We start from the raw sequence: 26,701 nt of genomic DNA, 5'->3' as shown, positions 1-26,701 counted from the left end.
TTTGCAGAGGGATAGCTCCATTCATTTCATTGGGCTGGAAGGCAGGCAAAACAGAGGAGCGGCCAAACACTATCGCAGACATCTACAGCGAGCTAAACGATGGTTCCTTACTAAAAGGCCAGGTTATATCACGCTGTCACTGTCAGTCGTTGCGACATCGGATATACTCTAACCTGAAACTAAAACGATCCTCTCAGGGATGGCTTTTGAATGTCTTGATTGAATGTTTCTCCTGTTCTCGACCTGCCGTGGAAATAGACGGACTTCCTCGTCGCCTGGTTCCTCGCCACTGCTGCCGCAGACTGACAACCCTGCTCGGCTCATTTCACCCAGACTGTCGTCGAACTACTGGCTCTGACATCTGGACACAAATCGGAACTAGTCTACCGTTATCCTCGTTGCCGCTAACGTTACGAAAACGTGCCTGTGTGTGCTTTTGCTGCCTGTATAATGCCGACACATTTGCGGTTCCGAAGAAGGTCATTCCTTGGGCTTTTATTCCTGTTTTCACTGTCCACCTCTGTTTTGTACTTCGTCTACTCCGCCCCCGGAATCGGTAAGTCAATTGAAATGGGTTGCATTCTTTTGAAACAACGGTTCTCGGACATTAGGATGAAGTGAGACTGTTTGTACGGGCTCTTAGGTCATCTGTGACAGCTCTGGCATTGGGGGTGTAGACGAGAGAAGCCATGCGGCTGTGGTGAGGCTTGATCTCTCAATCCACGATGAGGCTCAATGCAACCGAATCCTATAATATCCATCTTCCTGACCATGATAATAATAGTGCCGCTAACGAGCATCATGGCGACTGTAATCAAGTTAATGTTTGTAGGCCTGGCACCTATGATTATGATGGTAATAGCAACGGCAGCGTCCACTAGCAGAATATGACGTTTTAGATGTGATTTCGGGGTCATTGTTCGCATCCAAACAACAGCCAGATCTGCCCCGTGTGTATGTCACAAATCTCTTCTTAGCTGAGTGTTTTTATAAGGTCACATTATATCGTGGATTCGCAGGCCTAAATGATCTGTGATGTCAAGCTGAGATCACCGATACAGAAGTCACTCCTTACATCATTTGCTGCTTGTAAGTCACATGCCGTTGTGTCATATCGCATGTCCTGAATTCCTGCTATCATTACTCATTAATGTGCCTCATCATTCTCTCCCTTCTCGTGTATTTTATTTTATTTTTTCTGTCACTTGTTTTCTATCTCACTGTGTGTGGACACCTCTGTCTTAATACTGTAGGTATCTCGCCCATCCTCTTTTGGGGGCCTTCTAGGTTAGGCCAGGGTCCACTTATGTTATCTGCCTTGCTATCTTGGTCATAATCAACGGTGTGACGCTCAAATGTAATTTGTTATTTGTAGGTAAATGTCAAAGCTGATCCTAATGCCTAACCTGTATTGTAAAACGAGGACCTTCACAGGACTAAGTCCTTAAATCTGTCACAACCAGATCTGCAATTACATTCCACTGGCAGGATTTAAGAAAACTGACATGCAGATTTAAAGGCAACACAGGGGGCAGTTAATAGTTGGTCACTGTACTTTTTCTGCTGTTTAGTGCTTAAGCTGCAATTGGTTGGTCATCCTGTTTTGCTGGCAGAACAGGCAGGCTTGTTGATAATGAGCGTCCTTGGAAACATTGCTACTCTCTGCTCATTTCTGAAAAATCCACACTGAGGGGATATGCATTACCTATGTGAATAGGCAAATGTTAATTTGTATGAAGGAAGTCAAAAACATTAGAATTTTCTAATACATTCACAATCAATATGTAAAGGCTTTTCATTGCCAAAACTGAAGTCTATTATTATTGGAATGGGGTGTGATTGCATGAGCAAAATAGTGTTTAAGTTCTACAAGTGCAGTCTTTCTTAAACATTAAAGGAAAAGCTGATCCTTCTTACTCTTCAAAATGGATATTGATCCATTCACGCTTTTTACCTGCTGTGTACAACTTAATCAATAATTGAATCAATTCTTATATGGATGAGACATTACTGACAGGAATAGCTTGTGTAAGTAACAGGAAGAGTGAGCAGTGATTCCTCTAAATGGGAAACAAATAATTGTTGAATAACTGGTATAAAAAATAATTCTTTATTCACTTGTTCACTATTTTTACAGCTCAAGTATTGATGGCGTCTGGTAGCTGAATGAGAGCTGCACTTGGATGTATTCATCTTTCTGGGGTTTAACTAGATGGGACTGAATGGCTACCTGGCTTACCGGGGGTTAATTCAGGAAAAAAACAAGGGCCAACAGCACCACTTCATTAATTATGGATAGTTACCAGGAGCAAGGCAGCTTTTGCTGCTGTTACTAAAAGCTACAGTTACTTAAGACTTTTACACTTTGGGTGCCAAGTTAGCACTAGGTTAGCAGCAGGCCTGAATAGGGAAATCGGGTAGCGTGATAGATAATGGTTCCTAAAAAGAATAGTACCAACACGATATGACTTACTCACTGCTAATATTATTGAGGCATAGATGTAAGGTTTCAGATCCTGTGGTCAGAGATGCACTGGTGAGCCCACAGCATGTCATATAGTAGCAAATGGGTTCAATTAACAAAGCCATTTTAAACCACTACACAGTATTAGCATTCACTTAACTACCCCCAGTAGAATACATCATCTCTAAAGTCTTGTGATACTACAATCTGCTCAAGGCCCTTAATATTGTGTACCTATTTAATAGAGAAAATATGATATGAAGAAGCTTGAGATGTAGGCAAAATCAAGCATCGCACATACAAGACACTGTATACTGTAATGGATGTTTAGCATTAGCCTGTACTGCGTTGGTTTGACTCGTTTATTAACTAATGTTATTTTTTTATCTGTCTTCCTCATCAAAATTATTTGATGTAAGTAATGTTTATCACCTTTTCCAATGTGCAATTTCTTCATAAGTAATCCCGGCATGTGTTTATAAAGCTTTACTATGTTTCTTTATTGCCAATATTCATTCTCAGTATATGTGAGTTTAAGTTACCAACAAAATAGCCTTGTATAAGACTATACGGTCCATCTCATCAAATTAGGAGTTTTGGAAACTGTTAAATAAAACCACAAGACAAAGGTGTTAAATACCCTTGTATGATGGCATCCATATTTTGAAGGTGAATACCTTTGCTGAAAAGGATTACACACTGCAGGGATTTAGCAGAATTATTCAGAGGAAAAAGAAAAAGAAAAATGGAATAGGACGAGAAGGAAGAATGAAAGAGATGATCAGAGCTCTTTTCCTGCTGCTCGTTTGTACATTGGGGAACCCATCCAGAACACCTGAGCAGGACTTCCTATGATACCCTGGTGGCTTCCTTGCAGAATGCCCCAATTTCACAGCTTAGTCCATTTCTCACTGTTTCCCTCCCTGTCCGCCTCTGTCTTTCCTTTTCTTTTTTCTGCCTACATGTACTCAAGCACTGGCACCTCACCCTCTGTTATCCCTAAGCCGGGATGCTGACTGAAGCAGGCTCTAGATGAAGTATACAGCTGGGTCTGATTGCAGCAGTTTATTTAATTAAAACATGAGAGGATCCCACTGGAGCGAGAGCTTGGAAAGACGGGATCTATTTATGGGTTTGAGCACAGATGCGCCTCTGCACACACCCACCTCAACATCCGGGGGAAAGCAAGGAATACAAGAAGCCAGGTGCTTCCCTTTGTCTCTAGAGACCAGTCTCAGGCTCCCATCCAAATGTTGTGTAAGTTTGTGTGTGATGGACAGCATAAGGTTCATGTACCCAAGTTACAGTATTTTCAAGGTGTGGCCTGCTGACAGCAAGTAGACAGTCTTGACAGTTTTTTTGTTTTTTTTTTTAAATTGTTTCACAGTAAAGTAATGCATCTACATAGCTAGTAAGCAATGTGGAGACTTGTCACAGTGTAAAAGAAGTTTTTTGATGTTTGTCCATTGTTTGTCAAACATGAATGGAGAGCTAAGGAAACCGAGTTGCTACCTTACCTCAACAAGAAACTGTTGGGTTCTAACAACCACAACAGCGCTGATTACACCTGGAAATACTGTTTAACAACAGTGAAATAACAAAACGAGTCGACTTTTGTCTTTTACTTGCACAAGGGGAGCCCAGCGGGGTCTTAGTGACTTAACACTTCACCCGAACAAGGCCAACTCCACCGGGCTCTTCCTTGTTCACACTATTTATTGGAAACAGAGATCAAAGCAGATGGAGAGTTCAATGCAGAAAAACAACTTATAAGTATAGGCCAATGTGAAATGCAATTCATCACATAATGATAATATAGCATTGCATTGTTTCCTTGACCACTGGGCAACAAACTTTAAAGGTAAACTACAATGGCAACCATCAAAGGCAAACTATCAAAGCTATATGGTTTTACTAATGACATCATCAGTACATAGACACACCACACAAACATACATTACATAAACAATTATATTACACACACAGGCAAACATTGCATTTAATGTTGGAAACAATTAAACCCTAACAGAAACCATAAACCATTTGCTAATAGCATTGTTTTCCCTATGCTAAGTGATTAGACATTAGACCTTGAAGTGACCTAACAATGCATCCAACTCCTGCAGTTTACTGACACCTACACATGCTTTATCTGTCATACCTGCCATGCATTCCTCTGTGAACTATGGTGAGGTTGTAGACTGCCACTAAGTACATGTCTCAGATGCAAATCATAGTCAGTATCTCTGGATACTGCACTTACAGCTTGGACATAATTGTAGATCTGAAGGTATCATGTCCTTAAGCATGTCTGCTTTGTCAGCAACTATAATACTCAGAACAATTAATGATAAATGTACTCTCAGGTGCCCAGTGCAATTTTGTCTGGCCCTTACTGTTAAGCTTTTGAGAATATGCCTGGCTTCTTAAATATAGAATGGTGAGCCCACTGCAGAAACAATACGCGTAGAGTATAAAAATGTTGACAAAATTAGCATTGCTCACGTAAATGTTTACCTATGTGGACTTCCTTTGCCTTTGACTGACAGATTAAGGAGTGCCACCCAAGTGCCCCTACTCTGTTTTGTTTTTGATTTTTGTGCTATGGGATTGTTTTCAAATTAAGGATTGTGGAAAATATTTTATGTAGCACTATTTACATTAGTACACACTGATGCTAGTCTGGTACTATATTCTCTACCAGAAAATGAGGCACAGCTGCATGCTACCTTTGCTTTATGCTTCTTTTAGCTTTGAACTTGTGCAGCCTTCTGGTATTTCAGCTTTTCAATAGTTTATGGCTCACTGACATTTAAATTATGTCACATGTGCTGTAGGTTTGTTGTATGTTTGTTTAAAAAGTCATTGTATGTTTCGTACTTTTTTTTTTTTATGGCTTTCTGCTCTTTGTCTGGTGTGTTTTGAAGTGGGCAGATTTCCTTGACCATTTATTTATTTATTTTTACATTCCCTCTGGTCACACCCATCAAGCTGTGTGTGTGTGACTGTGCACGCATGATTGTTCATCTATCTATGTCTGTCTGTGTAGCCACTTCCTGCAAAGCCTGACTGTCCAACTTAACAATGAGTGGTTGCTTTAGCCAAGGTACATTTGAATCCTAATTTGAGTAAAAACTGGCACTTGAGACAGAGAAATATTGAAAAAAGAATGAGCTTGTAAATATCAGACAGAAAAATGAAAAGGTTCTACAAGCCTAGAATATCATGTGTTTGTTACAGTACTGTTTAGATGCTATCCTGTGACCCTGGGTGGCTCCTAATGGTAAACCAATAACTGTTTATTGGAGGAAGAGATTTAACTTACTGGATACTAAACTTGATTTATTAGCTTAATTATCACTTTTAAAATATGCAAACCCCAAATAACCACTACATATGGCTTTTATTTTACTTAAGTTTGTAAAGGCATCAGAACTTGAGGGCATTGTTGGCCAGACTCCAAGACACCACTGCAGTGATGAGCCAGTCTGTATGTGTGTGCCTGAGTGTAGCTCTTGTGTGTGGGAAGTACAGGTTAGTGTCTATGGCAGTTTTTGGCTCAGATGTGCTGGATGGACCTGCTGCAGATACCTTGTGTGTATTAATGCAGTAGTGCTACTTTGGCACTCTTACAGCCATCCATCTTTAGTCCTCAAGGCCCACTTTAGTGCTGTACCCCCAACCCAGCCCTGTGTGGCTTCTGCTGCCTAATTGATCCACCGATTTACCTCAATCTCGCCAGCCTGGATTGAGGAAATAATGGTAAATTATAGGTAATAATGCTGGATTATATTATGATCAACAGCTTTTGGCTTATCACTTCGCCACAGCACAGGTTCCACACGTTAATTTGGGTTTTGAGTATTTCATGGTTGATGAGTATATGAGTTTTTACGTCAGATGCCCTTCCTTCCACAACCTTCCCAGGCTTGGGACTGGTGCCAGACTGGTGTCAGTCCACCCTTGGGGTGGGACTTGAACCCGCGGCCTTCTGCATCCTGACCTAATGCTCTACCACTGAGTCACATATACCAGTGTTAATAACAAGCATGTTACATAGTGATAAATTATGCAGCCTTTTTATTTAACTTTAGTTCTTTAGCAGTTTAAAAATAGAACATAACTGATCCAGTAATAATAAATATAAAATGAAATACAAATATACTGAATGGGAAAACATAGAAAGGCAGACACCCAGCAGTTTAATCACAAAAAAGGTCACTGGCTCAAGCACTTAAGGTCTGGAATTTGACATTTTCCCTGCAGTTGCCATGGTTCCCTGAGGGTTTCCTTAACTCCAGGACTAACTCCTTTTTATTGTCAAGGCAACCACAGAAACATTTCCATGATTTGGTGACAACAAATACCACAGGACATGGTCACTACAGTTGCTTGGCACAGAGCCCCATATGGTGTCTTTAAGTGAGACATCTGTACATTGCAACTGAGGCCTTTTAGTTAAAGTTATTACAATTTGGTGTAAATAATTTCAAAGAGTGCCAGAACTTGCATGCTCCCTATAATTCAGATCAGCTCTTGCCTATTCTTTAAATAAAAGCATTAAAATGGTTTACTTCTGACTTTGACTAGACAGTTAGAACACATGCTCCAGTGCAAATCTTCCTGATGTGGTGTAGTCCAATGATCTACCTTTATTGCATGTGTTATAAGATTTACTTGCCTATTAAAAAAAACAATCTCAATAAGAGTGTCCTGTTTAAAGCGAATAATTGTGCACAATTTTTGTATGTAAGAACGCTTCATGAGTTTGAAGTTCTTATTATCCTATCCCCTTTTTTATTATGCTCCTCCGGCTTCACTTTTTGTAATGGGCCTTACTAATGTTGTCCTGTGTTCTTGTTTGGATATTAAACTATGGCAAATATATAAAAAGTTACTCTCTAGGCACAGTACTCCACAGGTGTGAGGCTTTACTTTTACATACATGTCACTTCCTCAATTTTAATATTGCTTATTGTACATATGACCTCAGCTTCCTTTACTATAAGTTCCTGTTCACATTACTGTGATTGAATTCTGTTTTGCCAATCTGTTTAAAGACATGGTAATCCCCAGTGATCAATATGCACTGCTTACACTCATATTGTTACCATCCTACTCTTGTCTCTTATACTTTTGACTATAAGATGATCCATGTCCAACGGCTATAGTCTTGATAGCAGCTGACTCAGCTCCCCCAGACGACAGGTGGGGGAGCTGAGTGGGCAGAGGTGTACCTGTTTAGATGGAGCACTAAGAGTCTTTTCAGAGGCAGACTGAAGGTCTTGTGTTGAAGCACTAATCATTTATGTAACCTAATCATCCTGAGGACAACCCCTGTCTTTCTTGACCTGGCTCTAAGCTTTCCTTTGTTATTGACATTTTTACCATGGTTACTTCAGTCATGTGTTTGAGGGTAGTTGGATTGTAACTTGTAATGAGCTTGGGCACTGCACTCATAATGCCATAAACACATATTATCAAAACTTACCTTTGGAACATTAATGGAGGGTAGAGTACTGCTGACAGTAGGGATCATGATTGTAAAGACTTTATCTGTCCTTAAAACAGTGACCACTAGATATGCTTAACTAAATCAAGTACTGTGTAACCTTTTATTCTAATAATTGTCTTCAAATAGACGTTTTGGTTTGTATATAACTATTTCAATGAAAACTTATTTTAAATTAGTTTTTTTTTTTTAACTTAAATAACCTTTAAAACATTGTAATAATCACCTTTATGCCAACATCCAGATACTGGGCTGTAAAAAAACAAAAAAAAAAAACCTAAAGATCTCTTGTTGTTCCTCTGTAATACAATCACTTTACAAAAGTGGCTTAAATGTCATTAGTTTCCTGTGACTTGGACCTTATCAAATATCAACACCAGATTTAAGTTGCCATAATATAACAGAATTATGTATATACATATGGTGTATGTTGAATGTTGCTGGAGTGGACTCATAGTTAAATGGTCATAGCACATGCAACATCAAGGCGGGGGACATTCTCCCTCTTTTCTCATGTGTTTCCTTTTTTCCCCCTATGTTTCCACCATTGTCTTTATATAAAAGAAATAAATGGCCATAAATATCCTAAAAAAGTTACAGCAGTTTAAACACATTAGAATTAGCTTTTGAAGATTATGTATCCGGACCTGGATTTACATTACAAATTTGAAATCTATCAATTAATTTACTATAGCATTGATCACATGAGTCGATCACATAAACTTTTGCAATTAAGGCAACAAATCTGGTATCTCCTATGAAATATTAACTGTCATAGGCAGCTCTCAAGGCTGCGCATGTAATATAATATAATATAAAATAATAATATATTTGTATCTAGTTTTTATTAAAAGTACTTGGGTACTTTGCAAGTAGCAAGTCACTTAATATACTCTGTATACTACCTGGCTGCTCTGACCCATTTGTGCAGTCAACAAGAGTAACCTCCAACTGTGAGGAGACCTCGTCTTTTTCTTTTAGGGGAACACGAGAAAAGTGTGTGTGTGTGTGTGTGTGTGTGTGTGTGTGCGAGAGAGAGGGGTGGTGTTATTAAGTACTTCTGTGAGGTTGTTCGCATGTATAAACCTATCTCCATATTTTCACAGCATATCTCACACACTAAGCCACTGCAGTAACACAAGAATGTTCTGGGCTGCCGCCAAATATAAAAGCAAGCGGAAATTACCTGACAGACTGCAGCGGGGGTACTGCAGGAATGAATCACTACTGACTGGCCTGGGTCCTGCCAACGTAACGGGCATCTAAGTTACTGTGAGCCCTTTGTATCTACAAATAAATAAACATTGATTTAAAAGGCTCCGGATAACCTTTCCTGGGCTTTGTAGCAGAGGAAGTCTCAAATAGGGAAGTACAGCAGGAGGTTGAGCAGGGTTATCATCATCATCACCTTCATAATTATGGGAAAATCATCAAATAAGCAAGACAAGCTACAACACTTGACCTACCAACCTCGTACCTATCTGTGTCTGTCTTTGGAGTAATTGAATGCTAAAGATAACTTCCTTTTTTTTTTTTTTTTTTAAACCTCGTGAAAGATAAAGGAACTTTGCCTTCCCACAACTTCTCACTTTTGTTACACTTTTTTCTCAGTTAGCGTTGCCTTCCTGTGACTTGTGCAACCCATTATACAATATACACCAATCAAGCATAACATGACCACCTGACATGAATTCTACTTTTACAAGATTATAATTTCTCAGTTTTTATATTGAATCTGTCACAAAAGTGATATTTCCACTATATGCTTATTATTGAGGACAAGTGGGTAGTGGAGTCATACTGGAGAGCATTAAAAGAAGAGGTGGTTCAAATGTTTTGGCCACCCTATTTAAAGGAATGAGGTGGCCAAAACATTAGAATTACCTCTTCTTATATTAAATACTATAATTTTATTATACTCTCTATTCCATCCAAGCACAAATACTCCTTTCAGACCAAAGCTAGGTGCATGTTAAACCAGACGTTCCAATCAAGATGAGTAGGAGAAATACCTCTTGTGTTTTCATTTGCATATTGTTTTATTCTGTGGTCTAAGTTCATACTACAAAAAGAAAGTATTTTTCATGCTCCCCTATTCACACATCCAATTGAAACCAAATGTTTGCATACACTCTCTAAAAAGACACATAACTTGACAATAAATGAGACTAAAAGTTTTCTGTTTTAGGCCAGTTAGAATTTTTAAAATTATTTCTATTTGCTAAATGCCAGAATAATAGGAGAAATAATTTTTTATTACTCTCTTCAAAGTCAGATGTTTACATAAACTTAGTATTTGGCAGCATTGCCTTTGAACTGTATGACTTGGGTCCAATGTTTTGGATATCCTCTCCTTATTCGGGTTTTGAGCAAATATAAAAAAGAAAAAAAAGAAATAAAATAACTGACCTAAAACTGGAAAAGTTTAGTCTGATTTAATGTCAGACAGTGAGGAAAAAAATAGGTTGTCTTTTTAAACCGTGTTGTAAACATCTCAGAATTGTTTTCCTGAATAAAACAAGGGGCCCTGGCACCACTGTGTCACTTATGTAATTCTCTTTTTTGCGTCTGGTCCCTGTGTTTCTCCGCCATGTAGTGGCTCAGCAGACACATTGACTGAGGAGAGGGTACCACATACACACAAACAGGCAGATATACATGTGCACATTCACACTCACTTGGGACAACAATGCAGATGGAAGGGCAGAGTGACTAGTGCAAGGCCAAAAATGAGCTCAATGTTCTGCTTTTTTTTTTTTTAATCCCTCTACAATACATTTTCAGTACTCATAGTTTTCTACTACACTGCAAATATTGGTACAAGATATTTGTTAAATGTACGTTATGAGCTCCACTTTTATTTTTGTGTTTTATAATAGCAGTGTAAAAGTTCAATGCTGTGTTCTCAGCTAAGATAAGCAACGGTGCTCGATTAGTGTCACTTATTAACCAGAACAGTTCAAAAAGCCCTAAAGCTGAAAGGTTAAGAAATATGTAAGATCATTGTACGGGGCTTAAGTTTGATCATAATGGCATGCTGTAAAGATATGTGGAATTTGAATGCCTTCGTGCCCACTTCCTCTTCTGAATCTGAAGCTGCTCTGCTCACAGCAGAGTATGGTGAATGGATACAGTTGAGGTTGACTATAATCCTGGTGAGAAGTGGTTGCAAGTAAACCGCTACTGTTGAATTACTGTCCTGAGGAAGGGAATAACTGTTTAATTTGCAAATAGCAATCTCAGATAATTATGCTGTATTGTTATACATTGGGACTAGATTTTATACAGGGGATTTATGTGGTTTGCAGTATGCAGTATTTTACTGTACTTGTGCTATTTTCAATGAACAAAACTTACTTCATTTTTTTAATTCTGTTTTCTTTACTGCACACACAAAATTATTGTTTTTCTTACACATCAGTGAGCCCATTTGATTGTTTTCTCATTTTGTAGTTAGCAGATTTAGAGAGTAAGTAGTTACATGTAATTACAGTTACATTTATATTGTACTTTAATCAGTTACATTTACTAATCGGGTGGATCAATGGTAAAGCATTGGGTTGGTATGCAGAAGGCAGAGGGTTTGAATCCCACCCCAGCAGTTGTAGCCTCACCCAGCCACCAAGTGCAAATGAGAGGGTTGCAGCAGGAAGGCCATTCAGTGTAAAACCACATGCCAGCCTTTGTGCTTTGTGTCTGCACTGTCACTCTGCTGCAGCATAAACACAAAAAAGAAAACCAGAAAGCACTGTTTTCTGTCACTATCTGTGCACCAGGATCCAAAAATAAGTCTGAGTTACTCTTCTGCTGCATGCAGATGCTTATTTCACTAACCAGGTTTCTTAAATACATGTAACTTCCCAACAATACACGATTACCCAACAAAGGTGATTACTGAGAGTACCCTGGTAACTTAAGTGCAGGATTTTTCTGCAGTCTTCTGTCACTGAAACTCCTACACATGTTGACTGTTCAAAGCTTGAAGAATGCAACCCTAGATTATGTGTTCATTCTAGTGTCTGAAATGTCACCCCTTCACATGTGGAAAATATGAAAAGTAGAGCACAAAGCACAAAGTGTGAGGACAGTATGGTGTCTGGCTGAGGATGGCTGATACATTTTTTCCTCTGGTCACATACAGGTTTTAGAGAACAAACCCTGATGTTTGCCACCATAACATTGCATAGCTAAGAAAAAATGTTACTGATGTCACACGGGGTGGGTCTGTTTGGTGCATGTGCGTTATATTTGGTCAGTGTCTTTACAAGTAGGATTTTAATAGTTCACTGGTTATAGTAAATGAGCAAGATTTGTAAAGTGTGTGATTAACTGAACAGGAAGTGATACGCAGAGGTGGGGGAGTGGAGGCACAGGTGGTTTGGATGCTCTCAGGAAGTGGGCAGGATGCCTGGGACACTGAAAGGTGCTGACATCTGAGGTGCTGGTTGCAAGATATAAAGAGTACTCATTCTGTCAAAGAGACATCTGCTTTGAGAGTGCGGTCTTTAGTGTTTTGTTTTGTTTTTTCGGTCATGGACTCTTGCTTTCTCTTTCTTCATGCTAATGCTGTCCTTTTCCTGTTTGTTGTAGTTTGAGTGTGCAGTGAAAGCGTGTATGTGTGCGCGCATCTGTGTGTGTGTGTGTGTGTGTGTGTGTGTGTGTGTGTGAGTACAGCTGTGGGTTTGCAGGAAACCTCATGATCCACTTATTGACTGTCATGTGACTGTTACTAGCTCTAAATAATATTGTCCTCAATATCATCACCAGATGCTAAAGTTCATGTTAGTGTGTTTTGTAACTTGACAATCAGAAAACACATTAGCAGAGTAAAGGTTTTTTTTTTTTTTTATTTGCTGCAATTGTTTTGTTATGTCTGCTGTGCCCTGAACCTCCCTTAGCTAGTATTAGTAAATTACAGCCATCCTCCCTCCCTCTCCCTCCCTTGCTTTTAACTGCTTATCTTTCCTTCCTGTGGTGAAAGAAATGTATGACTGTGACTTTGCCATTAACTAATTGTATCACTTGACCAACAGAGAAAAAGAGAGACTTTCTGTCCAGACAATAAATGACAGTCCATGGGGATATGGGTAGATGGTGGTTTGTTTGAAACCACCAATGCATGTATATTACTTTTAGATATTCATAAGAGACTGTTGCAAAGATAGGTGGGTAATTAAAATTCCCAAATGATACCTTTGGAACCTAGAGTAGAGAAAGCTGCCATCATCATCTTCACCTTCATCTTATTGATATGAGTATAAATTGGATCTTTAATAAAAGCATTAAACAGTGACTCAGAGTTATGGCAGCTTTGTTACAAGTGTTAGTTCATCCATTTCAAAAACAAATAATCTATTTACTTTTTCTTATCTTTTAACTTAGGCCACAGCTCTGAAATAAAATTAGCTAAACTGTGGTAATTGTAAATAAAATAAAAATTACCAAACATTTATACAAAAATGGGGATTCAATAATTGCTTGCCTTTACAGTTATGTGTCACTTGACGTATGCAAGCAATGACAAAGCTTTCCACATTGCTGCATACAGTAACTTAGGTTAGCTATGAAACCTGAAATGAAGGGGGATGGAAGGAGTTACGAAGACAAGAGGAAAAGGAAGTAGGAAAGACAAAGGCAAGCATACGAGACAAAGTGAGTGAGACTGAACAGATTGATATAAAAGGAAGGAGGTCATTCACCTCTAGAGAACAGGATGGGATAAATTAAGAACTTAGTTTAATGTTGTTTTTGTTTTGTTTTTTTTAATGGGGATAAAGAAATAATTCACAAAACATTAGTGAAAATGAAACCTAAACAGCAACTCAGATACCAGACCTGTTTTTTCTTTTTTTCTTGTTTTTTCAATTTATTAAGTAATTTATTTATTTTGCTTGAATCTATTAACAATTTGTGGACTTACTTAGAACGTTGCTTTTCATATGGAAATACTCATGAACTAAGACTGTGCAAACTAACACAATGTTTCATGAGGCTTTGCTATGTGTCTTAGTGAGATAGTACTCTAAGGAGTGGTTTAGCTTGTGGGGTTTTTCAGTGGTACTATGACACATGGCTCATTATCTGACTGAAATGTTCTATAGTAACCTACAGTGTGCTATATAGTATCTGGAGGTACAACAAAATGTATCACGATAAAAGAAAAGATAACAGTTTTTTTGTTTTTTTTTTAAAGGAACTGATAAATAGGATGTGACTTTTTGGGTGACTTAACTGATTTGACTGCCTAATCTTTTTTTTTTGTCAGCATTAACTTTATTTTTGTCCAGAAAAGTTAAAAAAAAAAATTTTATGATTTATTTGCACTGATAAAACAATGGCAGGATCAAAAAAAAAGGCAAGCATGAAAAGGTGCCTGTTTGCACAGATTAGATTAAAATGGCTCACAGTCGCATTTTTAAAATTCTAAAACATACATTAATTAAGGACAAATAAATACATCCACCATAGCCCTAAGGTTTCTTAAATGGCTTACAAAGGGTCAAAGGAGGTATTAATGTGCTTGTCCTTTCCGCTCAGAGCTGGTAGTTTTAAGGGCACCCGCATTTTTTTTCCCAGCCTACATTCAGTCAGAACATTTCATGCCATTTCTTGCTACCCCTAAACACTCAATACATTTAAATTGTTGTAGGTAATTATCAGGAATGTTGTAATAATGCTTTGAATAATCAGCTGTTTACTTTTCAAAAAGATATTGAAGTGAGCCATTCTGTGGGCTATTTAGAGTGTTAGATTACAGATATTGTCATTTGCATAATACACATTCACCATTTACTGAGGAGTAATATATTTCTGGCCATAGTGCCCGACTTACGAAAGTAGTATCTTTATGGATGTGTGTGTCCCACTGATATGCAGTGGCACTAAAAATGACCCTTTTTGAGAATGACAGTGTTAACACTTAAAGCTAAGAGTCTGTAGCTGTCTTGGTGTGTGCACATGCAGAAACCATTTCTGTTGGGGGGGGGGGCTGGCTTTCAGCTCTTATCAGTGAGCTAGCATAAGGGGACAGATCACCTCCCCCTGCTGAGCTATCAGTGTAGAGTTAATTGCCTTTCAGAGGCAAAGAGGGAGGGTTGTAGGGTGTGTGTGTGTGTATTTCATTTTTTTCCTCTTGTCTTTGTTGCCATATTCTTTTTCAATTAACCTCAGTTACAGTACAATATGCTGCAGACCTGTGCCTGAAATTGTCCCCAAAAGGCTGCAGTCCATCATGCATATTATTTCTTTGAACAATGGCAACAAATTGACTTGACAGAAAGTGATACAAACCACATTCCAACAGGACAACGGCACAGGGGAGAGAGAAGATAGAGTAAAGGACAGATAAGTGGAAAGAGGGAGGCATGGGGGAGAGATGGGGAGATGTGCGCTGGGCTTGGCATGTGGACAGCCTGTTCTGATAGCTATAGAGGACAAGGTCATTCAAGGTCCCCTGTCATGTTTGATGCCTGCCATGGGGGTGGGGTTACGGGCCCTTCTGGTCTTAATGTGTATCATGTAGTTGCGTATCAGTCTAATAGCCCTAACTACCCGTGTGTGTGTGTGTGTGTGTGTGTGTGTGTGTGTGTGTGTGTGTGTGTCATTGCTTCTATGTCTATATGTAATGGCCTTGTAGCCCTCTGCAGTGTTTTGCTTTCAGTCTCACTTATCTCATTTCTCCTTTCTTAGAACAGCATTTGTCACAGGTTCTAACTTTTTTAAAAACCGCTAATCATTACCTCGGTTTTTAGAGCTCCTGTTCAATATGAGTATGTCTTTGCTTGAAGACTTTTGATGACCTTTGGAAAAAGTATAACAACTTCAAAGAGACCTAAAATGAGAGAGATTTTACAACAAAACAAGATGAAGGTTCTATTTTGCTTTGCTTGGCGATTCAAGGTGGTACGTTATGCACATTGTACATGTGTTCCATGGATATTTTGTGGAAGGTATAGCATAGATGTACATCCAATGTACATCCATATGTTTGCAGGCATGAGAAGGAGAAGGAGAAGCCAACATGTCAAAATATGTTAGAGCCTGCAGGACTGGATCACACAGCAAAAGCCTTTCAGCATTTTTCCATCATATGGCGTCTAAGAAGTGTGTGTGTGTGTGTGTGTTTGTGTGTGTGTGCGTGCGTATTTGTGCATGCATATGTCTGTGTTAATCTTCTTCTTGTATTATCTTTGAAGTGGACAGAATCTATTCTTGGTTCCAATTTCTTACTGTTATTAAACTTTGCAGAGTCTCCCGGGCTGCACTGTAATATTTGCATCCCGCAGAAGTAAAATAGGAACATTGATTTCACTTACCACTTTGCCACTAGTCTGTAGTCCTGCAAGCCAGGCAGTTTGGGAAAAATAAGATGAATGTGATGGAAAATGTAATACAATTACTAATGACAAATCACATCCTGTGGATTTCTCGCTCAGCAGTGCTATACATACCAGCCCTAACACAGACTCCTATCTAAACGCTTTCGTGGAAGGGTGCGAATCATATTGAGATTGCTTTAAGATAAATGCTGATTGGATTGATGGCCAAAGATTGTGCACTTGGATACAGATTCACTGGGACAGAGAGCCATACATTTGGCAGAATTGTGCTCCAAATAGAGAAAACAGATTCATGGTCAATTATCCTACAAGTTAGCCTAAGAGTTGTGCTGTTTTTCTGTGGTCCTGCACTCATCAGAAACTTGTGTGACTCATCCAGTCATTTATTGTACACCACCTCATGCAATCTAATATTGCAATATAAGTGTGTGTTTAAGGTGTTGTAAGGCTTTCGGGTGACTCACAGATCCTATTCTGTCTTTCTTTCATTGAGTTGCTCCTATTTTGCAGGTTGACCCTTGCTGTTGTTTTTTATTTATTTTCCTACAGTGAGAGCTTTTCTAGTGCCTTTCCCAGCAGTAACCAATTGTAATAAGAGACTACCCGATAGAATGTGAGACTATAGGCAAGTCATGTGCTTTAATTAAAGGTTCATGTTGCTGGTCTTGGTGTGAGTTTCTCACCCTATTTTAGCCAATTTGATTTTTCCTATAACAAATGATTACATCAAAATGTGCACTATGCTAACAGCCCATTAGATAATGGCACATAATAAGAAGGTTAAACATTGCATTTGTTAGCCAAATATGGAAGAAATCAACTTAAAATTTTAAATTCTTTTTGTTCCTATTAAATAGGTTTGAATTGTATCTTTCTCTTCCCTCCTCCCCCATCATTGTAGATTAACATTCCAGTAGTTGGTTTCTTTGCAATGAAAGCCCCTTGATGTGTGGTTGGGAAATCCCCTGCAAGTCACCAAGGCAGATAATCAGTTTGGGCCAGATTAGGTAAAATAGTGTTCTTACACTAGAGCAGGCATTAACCTAAGAGCAAGTTCATTGTCATGGGTGTTGTTCTATATAATTTCTAAATAAGGAAAAGGGAAGGAAATGGAATTACATTTTTGGTGGTGAGATGAGGCAGCTGTGAGGATACACTGAAGGCCTGTTCATTGTATGTGTGTGTCTGTGTGTATGTGTTTTAATAGCAATATGTTGCATTTTTTGCATTACAATTCTCTTATTATACTTGTAATATTTTACTTCCTGTACTGAATGAAGATGCTGACCCTCCCTACTATAGCCCATTTAACAAGAACAAAAAGACTTAACTTTGGATTCTTTCTACCCCTCTGTCCACAGTGAATGAGTATGTTTTCATGGTCCAAGCCAGAGGGATCCAGATCAGAGAGAACGTGAAGAACATTGGGGCACAGGTTCTGGAGCAGGTGGTGAGAGGGGCCTACAGCATCAATGGAACAGGTAAGCGCTCTACCTCCTATGTTGTCTTTAATGGATTTAGATGTGCACATTTGCAATTCCATCATGGTAAAATAAAAGAATAAGAACTACTGTAAATTGAAATTGACCCTGTAATACTGTTTGTGTGTGTTATGGTGAAGTTAATATTTTATACTTTTGTGTCTTTAAATAGATTATTCCTATGACTTCAATATGAGTGAGAGTGATGCGCCTCCCACCACTTATCTCCCCGAAGGCTTCACCTACCTCCCCTCACACGTCTGCCCTGAGCGGCTGCCTTCCATGAGTAAGTACAATATCAATGTTTAGATGTAAGGCCCTAGATACAAAAATGTCTTTTAGCTTCCTTGGATGACCTTTAAACAGAGCATTGTTCTTTTTTTTTTAACCATATTTGTTTTCTATTATCAGTAACATTTTTACATCTTATTCCTCATGACTCTCTTGACTCACACAATCTGGCTTTTCTGTGTCCCCCCCCTGCATATACAGAGGGAAGGTTGGAGGTGAATATGAGTGAGGTATCTTTGGAGGAGGTAGAAAGATATTTGCTCAAGGGCGAGCCTAGCATAGCTCCAGGTGGCTACTGGAAGCCCAAAGACTGTTTACCTCGCTGGAAGGTAAGTGTGGATTTGTCATTTTAAAAACTTCTCTTTTTGGAGGCTGCAGCTTATGTGGAATTGCGTTGTACTGGGTTGTGTTGTACTGCCAGGTGTATACATTATCATTTCCATCCCTTTTATAAATAAGAGAATAGTGTAAATAATAGATCATCTCTATACAGTACAATACAGTTCAAACAGGAAACTCATCTCACAATTGAAACAACACCCAACAAGTGGAACAATAACACCTTCATGAAGGGATTTTTTTTGCAGGACTGTTGCACTACATTGCATTAGATTAACCTAGGTGTTTCCACCAAACTAGAAGCTCAAACTATGCCACTCCCTTATATTGTCTCACAGATACACAGATCGGTTGTAGAGACGTCTCTTAAAAGTACTTTATACCAAAGTATTTTCAACAGCCGTGTAAATAAAGAAGACTGCAAAAAGCAGAATTGTTATATTTACAGCTCACTGTAATAGCACATAAAGAACTTCTGACACATTTCGCTTCTCACAATTGCAGAGTGTGACGTATAGGTGGTTTTGCACCCCTTACGTGGCTGCTCACTTTGCAAATCAGGAAGTCATTTTTTAATCTCTAACATTCATGTGTATGGAATGTAGAGATACAGTTTATACATCACAGTGTATACAAACGGCAAGCTAAACGGAAATGTGTCCCTTTTCGTCTGCTTTACTGTACGAATGATGCATGTCAGATCTCATTGTGGAAAAGAGATGCCACACTTCTGTCATGAGCCTCTCTGGCTTCACCCACGCTTTGCCATTTTACATACTGCAGAGACATCATGACGCTCAGTAGCACTGTACAGATACTGCAGTGTACTTGCACATATTAAACTGCTCTGTGACTATATGTCCTCAAACATTTTATGTAAATACAGTGCACTTCCCTTTTTTTGCACAGGCGTGTCATTATATTATACTTCAACGGTATGTTGTATTCTGCTACATTTTGTGTCACTAGGTGGCAATCCTAGTCCCGTTCAGGAACCGACATGAACATTTACCCATTCTTCTGAGACACCTGGTGCCAATTCTACAGAAACAGAGACTCCAATTTGCCTTTTATGTCGTAGAACAGGTATGCTTTCCCATCATCACGTCATTTGTGTCAGATTCTAAACGCTTTCAGGAGTCATTTACATAGTAACTTAACAATAAGAATTGTCATAACGTGAAAGGATTTGTTTGTATTTTTATTGTCAGGGGGGCACAGAGGCATTTAATCGTGCCATGTTGTTCAACGTGGGCTTCAAGGAGGCCATGAAGGACCTGAACTGGGACTGTCTGATCTTTCACGATGTGGACCACCTCGTAGAAAATGACAGGAACTACTATGGCTGCACAAACATGCCCCGACACTTTGCTGTCAAGCTTGACAAATACTCCTACATGTGAGTTCTAATTTTGTGTCCATGGGCATATTTAGTAAATGTATTCCTTACTTACTATGAATATGTGTAATTTGCACTCACAGGCTTCCCTATAATGAGTTCTTTGGTGGTGTCAGTGGCCTGACGGTCGAGCAGTTTAATAAGATAAATGGATTTCCTAATGCATTTTGGGGCTGGGGAGGAGAGGACGATGACCTTTGGAACAGGTAAGGGGAGCACATGCACACATAGCAATGACACCCATTGATATAATGCATTTGCTCCTGAGCCCAACACACTCAGAAAGATTGCCCTATCTGACACAGCCGCTGCACAGGGCTGTCATTGTTGTTAACATTAGGCCTGCTCATGGGATAGGTTAGGCAAATAGCAGCCTTTTGTACTGTTTTTTTTTGACTTTGCCATTCAGTAATGTTGTTCCTCTTCCTACTCGCACAGTTCACAAGCAGCTGTATACACTCAGGGCTCCCAATAGTCACTACAGAATCTTACTGTTTGTCTTTTGTAGACTGCAATTGTGTTTTCGTTGTGCTCTCTATGTGTGCACTGACTGTGAAATCCTTTGTATGTCTATAGCATGGTGATGACTGTGTGGTTATTAGAGTGAACACTAATTTTTTCTATAACATATAATGAAGAAGGTGCATGCTTTGCCTGACAGTGTACATTGTTGGATTAATAAACAACAAATATATTTGTATAGGGTGCAGTATGCCAATTACTCAGTAAGTAGGCCTCACGGAGAGCAGGGGCGCTACATGTCAATCCCACATCACCATCGTGGGGAAGTCCAGTTCCTCGGAAGGTTAGTGACCGTGCACACACCATTTAGAATTCAAAGCTGATAGTTGGAATGAGGTTTAGTCTCATGTGATGTGAGCCAGTCACATGAAAAGCTCAATGCAGTGACTTTGAGAGAACTTCGGCTCTTTTAAAGACTTTGCACATGACATGCCTACATGCGTCAGGGCTAAATTCCTATCATACTCGTTCTTCTTAAATTCAAACTTACATAAAACAGTCTAAGAAATCCACTTTTTTTTTCAACAAATAGATACCAAGTACAAAATGTTTAAATAAATTGGCATTGGTAAATCATCCAAAAAAAATAAATAAATAAATCATTGCATTACAAAACTTTCTGTGTCAACACACTGTCTCACTCATAATTTAACTGAAATGTTGCACTGCACGGGATGAAAAGATCTTCTCATGGATTGGTTGTTTCTGTCTGCAGGTATACTCTGCTACGCCACTCAAAGAAGAGACAGAAAGTGGATGGTCTTAACAACCTAAACTACTCCCCCCTACTGTCCAGGAGGCCACTCTACACCAACATCACAGTCAACTTGAGCAGAAATCTTGCGCCCATAGCTGACTACTGACATAAAGTAGGCACAGCTGGACTGCAAACCACCTGGGAATCAAAGTCCTCTCGGACATCAGCCATATCTCACTTGTTGCAGCACTGCTTAGGAGTTTTTAGTTGATTGATTCTTTGCTTTGTCTTTTTTTGTTGTTTTTTTTTGGTTGTATGCAAAAAAAAATGGAGACTCAGTTAAATATGTTGGATAAATGATATTAGAAAATAAGGATAATGCTGCACTTGTTTGTGCCACACACCATCACTCTCATCTGGGCTTATCTAGTCTTTTCTAGTTCTCAGTCTCCACATGCCTTTTGCACCATTTTGGCCTTCAGCATCCATTCATTCATTTTCTCATTCAATCAGCAGTAAGCTCAGCCCTACACTATTATGCTTGTTTATTAAAATAGGCCATGAATAGGCACACACGCTACACATGCACGTACACAACCCTTTGGCTCACATGTGCTGACATGGTCCCTGACGCTTTTGATATTTATTTAATTTTATTTTTATTTTTTACTTTGCTGTTGCACTTCTTATTTTACAAATGCAGTAAACTTGTGCAAACATTTGCATGTACACACACAAACACACACACACACCAACACACCACAACTTAAACAGAGTGGACTATTGCAGCTGGTTCTGCAGAAGGTATGCCAAATCTACAAGTAAAGAGAGCAAGTGAAAATGATACGCAGGGTGAGTGTTTTTAGTTCACACACAGTATGTGGAATAATTTAACCTAAGTTATGAATATGAATGCCATCATCATCTCTCACCAAGTATATTTTGTCCTGTGAACATACCATTTAAAGACTGTGATGTTTGTGTTTGCATAGTTGGATGTTCTGGCTGGCTGCAAGTGGCTTTGTGTAGGAGAGCAATGCTCACCCAGTTAGCAATAAGCTGTGATACCAGGCAGCAGAACATAGATTTGACTTCCTCACTGTACAGATGCAATAGCACGGGTGCTAGCATACCCTTATTCGACTACAGAGAAGGAGTGGCTGTGTATGCAAACTTCACACTCAACAAACACTCCACCCTTTTCAGAAACTGCATGTGTCTGTGTACACAAGTGAGGGAAAGCTATGCAAATGGCCTAAATGTATCCTGTTGTCAGTGCAAGGTATTCAGGGTGACCAGAGTACTTCACACCTGAAACAGTGACAGACTGGCTTTAGACCTCACTTTCTGTGTGGTGTGTAAGGCCAGGAAGAGATAAGTAGTTACTATTTTATTTTTAGATCTTAAATCCTTGATCTTTACTCACCTTCATTTTTGCAGAAGAGAATTGGAGCTACAGAGTACTTGATTGCTGTCACTGGCACTGGTGTTTACAGAAGCTTTTTGCTTTGTTATTTTTCAGACTGTCTAGTGTTTGTAATACTGCTATCCAGCCCTTCTTCACTGTGGGCACTGTGAAATCTCTTCAACAACGTATCTATGGCTGCCTTTATTTTTTTCAAACTTACACTTCTTTGTTTAGATATGGTTAGGCAAAAGCTCATCTGGATGCTTAGCTAGTATGTCAGGTGATAAACAACTAAGTAGCTTTTTTTAGCTTGGGATCTGGCCTTGAACAGGGAGTTTTCTTGCATAAATCAGACTGTGGAATGATGGTCTCAGTAGAGTTTTTGTCGAATGACATGGAGCCTAACTCTGTGCATTGACACAGACTGACAGCACTCGCTACAATATCCCTCTCTGATTTGTGCATTTGACAGTGTTGATTTTGAGTAAAATATCCCAATACTGTAATGTAGTTCCTTTTACAATAAAACATACAGACACTCTGTCCTCACTGTCTGTCCTCTAGTCATGCAGCTACTTCATTTCACACAAATCGCCTTGTATGCATTTCGAAACATGCATCTTTTGGGACAATGTGGGTGGTTGACAAACTGTTGTGTTCCCACAAGGAAAAAAGAAGAGGCTGGACCTTGTTTTATTTATTTGACCTTATATCAGTTATTTTCTGTAATTGTTCCTTTTTTATTTTTCTTGAGGTTGATGTGATGATTTAGTAGGTGACAAATGACAGACTGTGTTAGGTGCACTGAAACTTGTAGTTGTGTGTTTTTGTGGGAGATTGTAAGGTTCAAGTCTGTGTAAAAAGGGAGCTGTTCCATTTCATTCAGATGCAGATTTCCAGTTATTTCTGTTTTTTATGTAATGGAACGGGACCCGTAGCCTGGTGTGTATTTATCTGCTAAAAAGACACGTTGGAGGAGGCCATTTTGTGTGACAACCACAGGAAGAGCAAGATACCTGCTCAAAAAACGCTAGTGGTCACTGACTTTCACTGAGCACCTCCTTTATACAAATTGATAATCAATGGTGCTGACCTTCCAGAGCTCCTTTGAGGGAGTCTCTTTCCACGTGCTTAACTGGAACCAATCCTGAAATCGTACATGCTAGTATAAACAGGCTTTTAAATGTTTGCAGCCCTTTCATTTATTTCTAATCTGCATGTAAGTGGTGTGGCTACATGTATTTACATCCATACATTTGCAAATCATTCCATCCTGCCAGGTAAGGTTTACCTTTGTATATTGTTCTTCTGGTTCATTGCCACTGGCAGAAGCACGTGTTTACCTCCTAGCTAATCACTTAGGAGGTATTCAGTGGAAGTCTTGGACAGTAGCAACATGTTTGTTAAGTTTTCTTTTCCATGTGTGTTTGAGTGAAATGGCTAAACCTCTCAGAGGTATAACTTTCCTCCATCTGTAATCTATAAGTTCTTATTTTTCACTTTCTTTTTCAGCACTGATTTAAAAATTAATCTATGGTGACCTTGTTGTAAATGACTTAAAGTTTTTTTTTTTAGTTTTTGATGCTTACATGATACACTGTATATTATTATTTTTTTCTATCTTGTCATTGCTTTAAATTAACAGCTAAATGGACATATAGCAAAAGCCAAATGGTTTTATTCTGAGTTTTCAGGTGAAAATTCAGACCTTGAGTGACCTTGAAAGATTCTTAGAGTCATTGAGCTCTAAACTGAACAGTGAAGAATGAGCATTTTCATCAGCCAACATCAGAAAAAATAGTTTGTCTGTGGCTGCTGGACCCCTTTTGTTCACTAAAGCAGCATTTTCTTGCTTTTATCCCAGTAAGAAAAAGTATTGTTTCTTTGTTTGGTGATAAGAACATCATGGCTCATGGTCCCAGTCCTGACCAAGAACAAGCCTGCTGCTCTAAAGAGACTTCATAGTATCATATTCTCACCTGCTCTAAACCATGCTGTGCCAGTTTAAATGAAGGGACCAATTTTGGGGCATCTGACGAAACTGGCAGCCTTAAAGCTTCTTAATTTATTGCAGTGTTTTTTCACTCAAGTTTTGTTTGTTTTTATAAGCAAAATTATTTACATTTAAAAGTGCATATCAAGATAATGACCATTGTAAATATTGTTGTGTGTAGTATAATAGAAATTCTATAAGGTCTTAATTCACTACAGATGCTAAAGAACAAGGCTTTGGAGGGGTGTGGCTGGGGGTTTATCTGGTGCCATTCAAGTGCTAATGAAGCTTACACAATTACGTCAATGTTTTTACATCACAGCTTCCCAGCACAGCCTTTTTTATTATTAAAAGATATCCTCATCCCATTGATTTTAGTTTCCTCACACCATCTCAGAGGTTTTCTGCATTCCAGAGGCCTCCCCATACTTTACCTGCTGTAGCAGTACGAAAGACATATCATGGTAGGACCTAAGCATCAGTCTTCAGATGAAGATCAGTGTCCTTGTTTCTGCCTGTGATGTCTCTTTTGTAGTGAGAACAGTTGGGGTAAGGCGTAGGTCAGACGAAAGCACTGCAGGATAGCAACGTTTCAGTCAAAAACACCATATGCTTACGAAGCAATGAAGCACGGGCACCCAAACCAGCGACACAGTCCACTCCAAATTCTAAACAGATTTTCTTTCTTTTTTTTTTTGTATGAAAGCTAAAAATTTTAAAAAAGAAAACGGTTACAGATTGCTAAATTTAAAGTCTATCTTCTTTGATTGTAAAGAGAACAAATTCTCTTTGAATTGAAGCCATTTGAAGTCACTTGTCAAACCTTGATGTCAGCCTTATGTGGATCTGTTTGTGTACTGGCATATTATCTTTTAATTATGGAAATTTGTATGATGAGATTTTCTTTTATAACATCATTGTTATTGTCAAACTACACCAATAAATTTAAACTTGTAAAGATCCAGTGCCCCGTGTAAGACTGTCTCTTTTCAGTGCACTTCCCAGACCCCAACCCCCAGTGTTAACAATGAATAATGTGGTTATGCTTCTTTCTTAGACTGTTGCCCAGAGTGTAAACACGTGCACATACAGAGTGTTTCCTGTAAGGATAATTTTAGTCTACACTTAAGGCACAAACTGGCCACAAAGCAACGCATGAGCTGTTAATGGAAAATTAGGTTTTGGTTTCATACCTTTGCTGCTACTTTCTATAGCCAGTGAGGACTTTGATGGTTGCTCACAGTAGTTAAGACTTGGAGATGAGTTTCCAGGAGCATATTCTGGAAAAATGTTAAATATTTCTATCATTATTTTTATGTAATGAGGACTAGATTCCTCCATGAACACACACAGGGCTCTCTACTGTGAGCAGAGATACTGATAGCATCATATCCCTTCTCAAACACTCTCGCACACAAAGGATTATTGTTTGTGCTTTGGCTGAGATACCAGGTCCGCGCTTTTTTTGATCCACACTAAATGGCAGCATCTTGGGACCAGATCTCCGTAGTTTTAAAACATTTCTTTTTATAGATTAACTTTCCAGGCTTGTCACCCTGACTGCACACTGTGTGTGTGTGTTTGTGCGCATGTGTGGATCTGGATGTCGAGATTCTCCAGCCAGTCACCCAAAGAAACAGAAAAATTAGTACATAATGAGATGCAGAGGTCACTCATGATTCATTGAATTAGAGCAGCTCCAGCCCTCTGGCATTTAACACATTAACTTCACATCTCTGCCAGTTAAAAAACGTGACAGTTGTTATTTTAATTAGGCTCTGGAAAAGGGAAATGTTGAATGCCTCTGCTTCTGTCCTTCTGTTTGGAACAGTCGTTGCTGTGTGGATGTGGAAGAGAGAAGCTTGGCAGAGGCACAGAGCCTGGACGGGGTAGCCATATCTTAATGGAGCCTTGGAAACACAAGGCTTTGGTGTGCTAACATCAGTGTCACTTTGCTGTCCTACACATACACAGAGGGCAGCTCTTAAAAGAACTCGAGTAGCCTGGCATGTGCATACACACACACCACACAGTACATAATCTATCATTAATTCATCCACATGCACCCCCTTAAGTACTGTACCATTCAAAGGTTTTGACGTCATCTACAGCATCTCTGCCTTTGAATGCTTCTTGACTTTTTCAGTGCACTTCTTCCTACAGAATGTCTTAAACTGGAGTCTGCATCAGGAAATAGCTGGATAACTGAATTTGTGGCTTCCTCTTCATTCCCACTCCTTCTGCTCCTGCCCGTGT

At 39.1% G+C, this 26,701-nt stretch overlaps 1 protein-coding gene across 2 annotated transcripts; it reads left to right on the top strand.

Moving 5' to 3' along the window:
* Positions 1-25,409, top strand: b4galt5 (UDP-Gal:betaGlcNAc beta 1,4- galactosyltransferase, polypeptide 5). 2 transcript variants are annotated; one of them, XM_067527104.1, is made up of 9 exons: positions 1-556; positions 17,677-17,796; positions 17,969-18,082; positions 18,289-18,416; positions 19,396-19,512; positions 19,638-19,825; positions 19,909-20,031; positions 20,529-20,630; positions 21,063-25,409. In XM_067527104.1, exons 1-9 carry the CDS (start codon positions 451-453, stop codon positions 21,208-21,210), a joined length of 1,146 nt encoding a protein of 381 aa, XP_067383205.1. In that variant the 5' UTR covers positions 1-450; the 3' UTR covers positions 21,211-25,409. The 2 variants fall into 2 exon arrangements, with proteins under 2 accessions (XP_067383205.1, XP_067383206.1); XM_067527105.1 differs by lacking the exon at positions 1-556 and adding an exon at positions 601-1,089.
* Positions 25,410-26,701: the final 1,292 nt, after the last annotated feature.

Source organism: Channa argus, chromosome 13, assembly GCF_033026475.1.
Source record: "Channa argus isolate prfri chromosome 13, Channa argus male v1.0, whole genome shotgun sequence".
Taxonomy (NCBI): domain Eukaryota; kingdom Metazoa; phylum Chordata; class Actinopteri; order Anabantiformes; family Channidae; genus Channa; species Channa argus.
Note: the sequence above shows the minus strand (reverse complement) of the source record. Positions and strands in the feature narration are given on the sequence as shown.

Excerpts from the sequence above, each read along its gene's own strand:
- b4galt5 (XM_067527104.1), top strand. The coding sequence starts at position 451 with ATGCCGACACATTTGCGGTTCCGAAGAAGGTCATTCCTTGGGCTTTTA. Across the intron at positions 18,083-18,288 it reads TGAGCGGCTGCCTTCCATGA|AGGGAAGGTTGGAGGTGAAT; the intron begins GTAAGTACAATA and ends CTGCATATACAG. Across the intron at positions 19,826-19,908 it reads CTTGACAAATACTCCTACAT|GCTTCCCTATAATGAGTTCT; the intron begins GTGAGTTCTAAT and ends TTGCACTCACAG.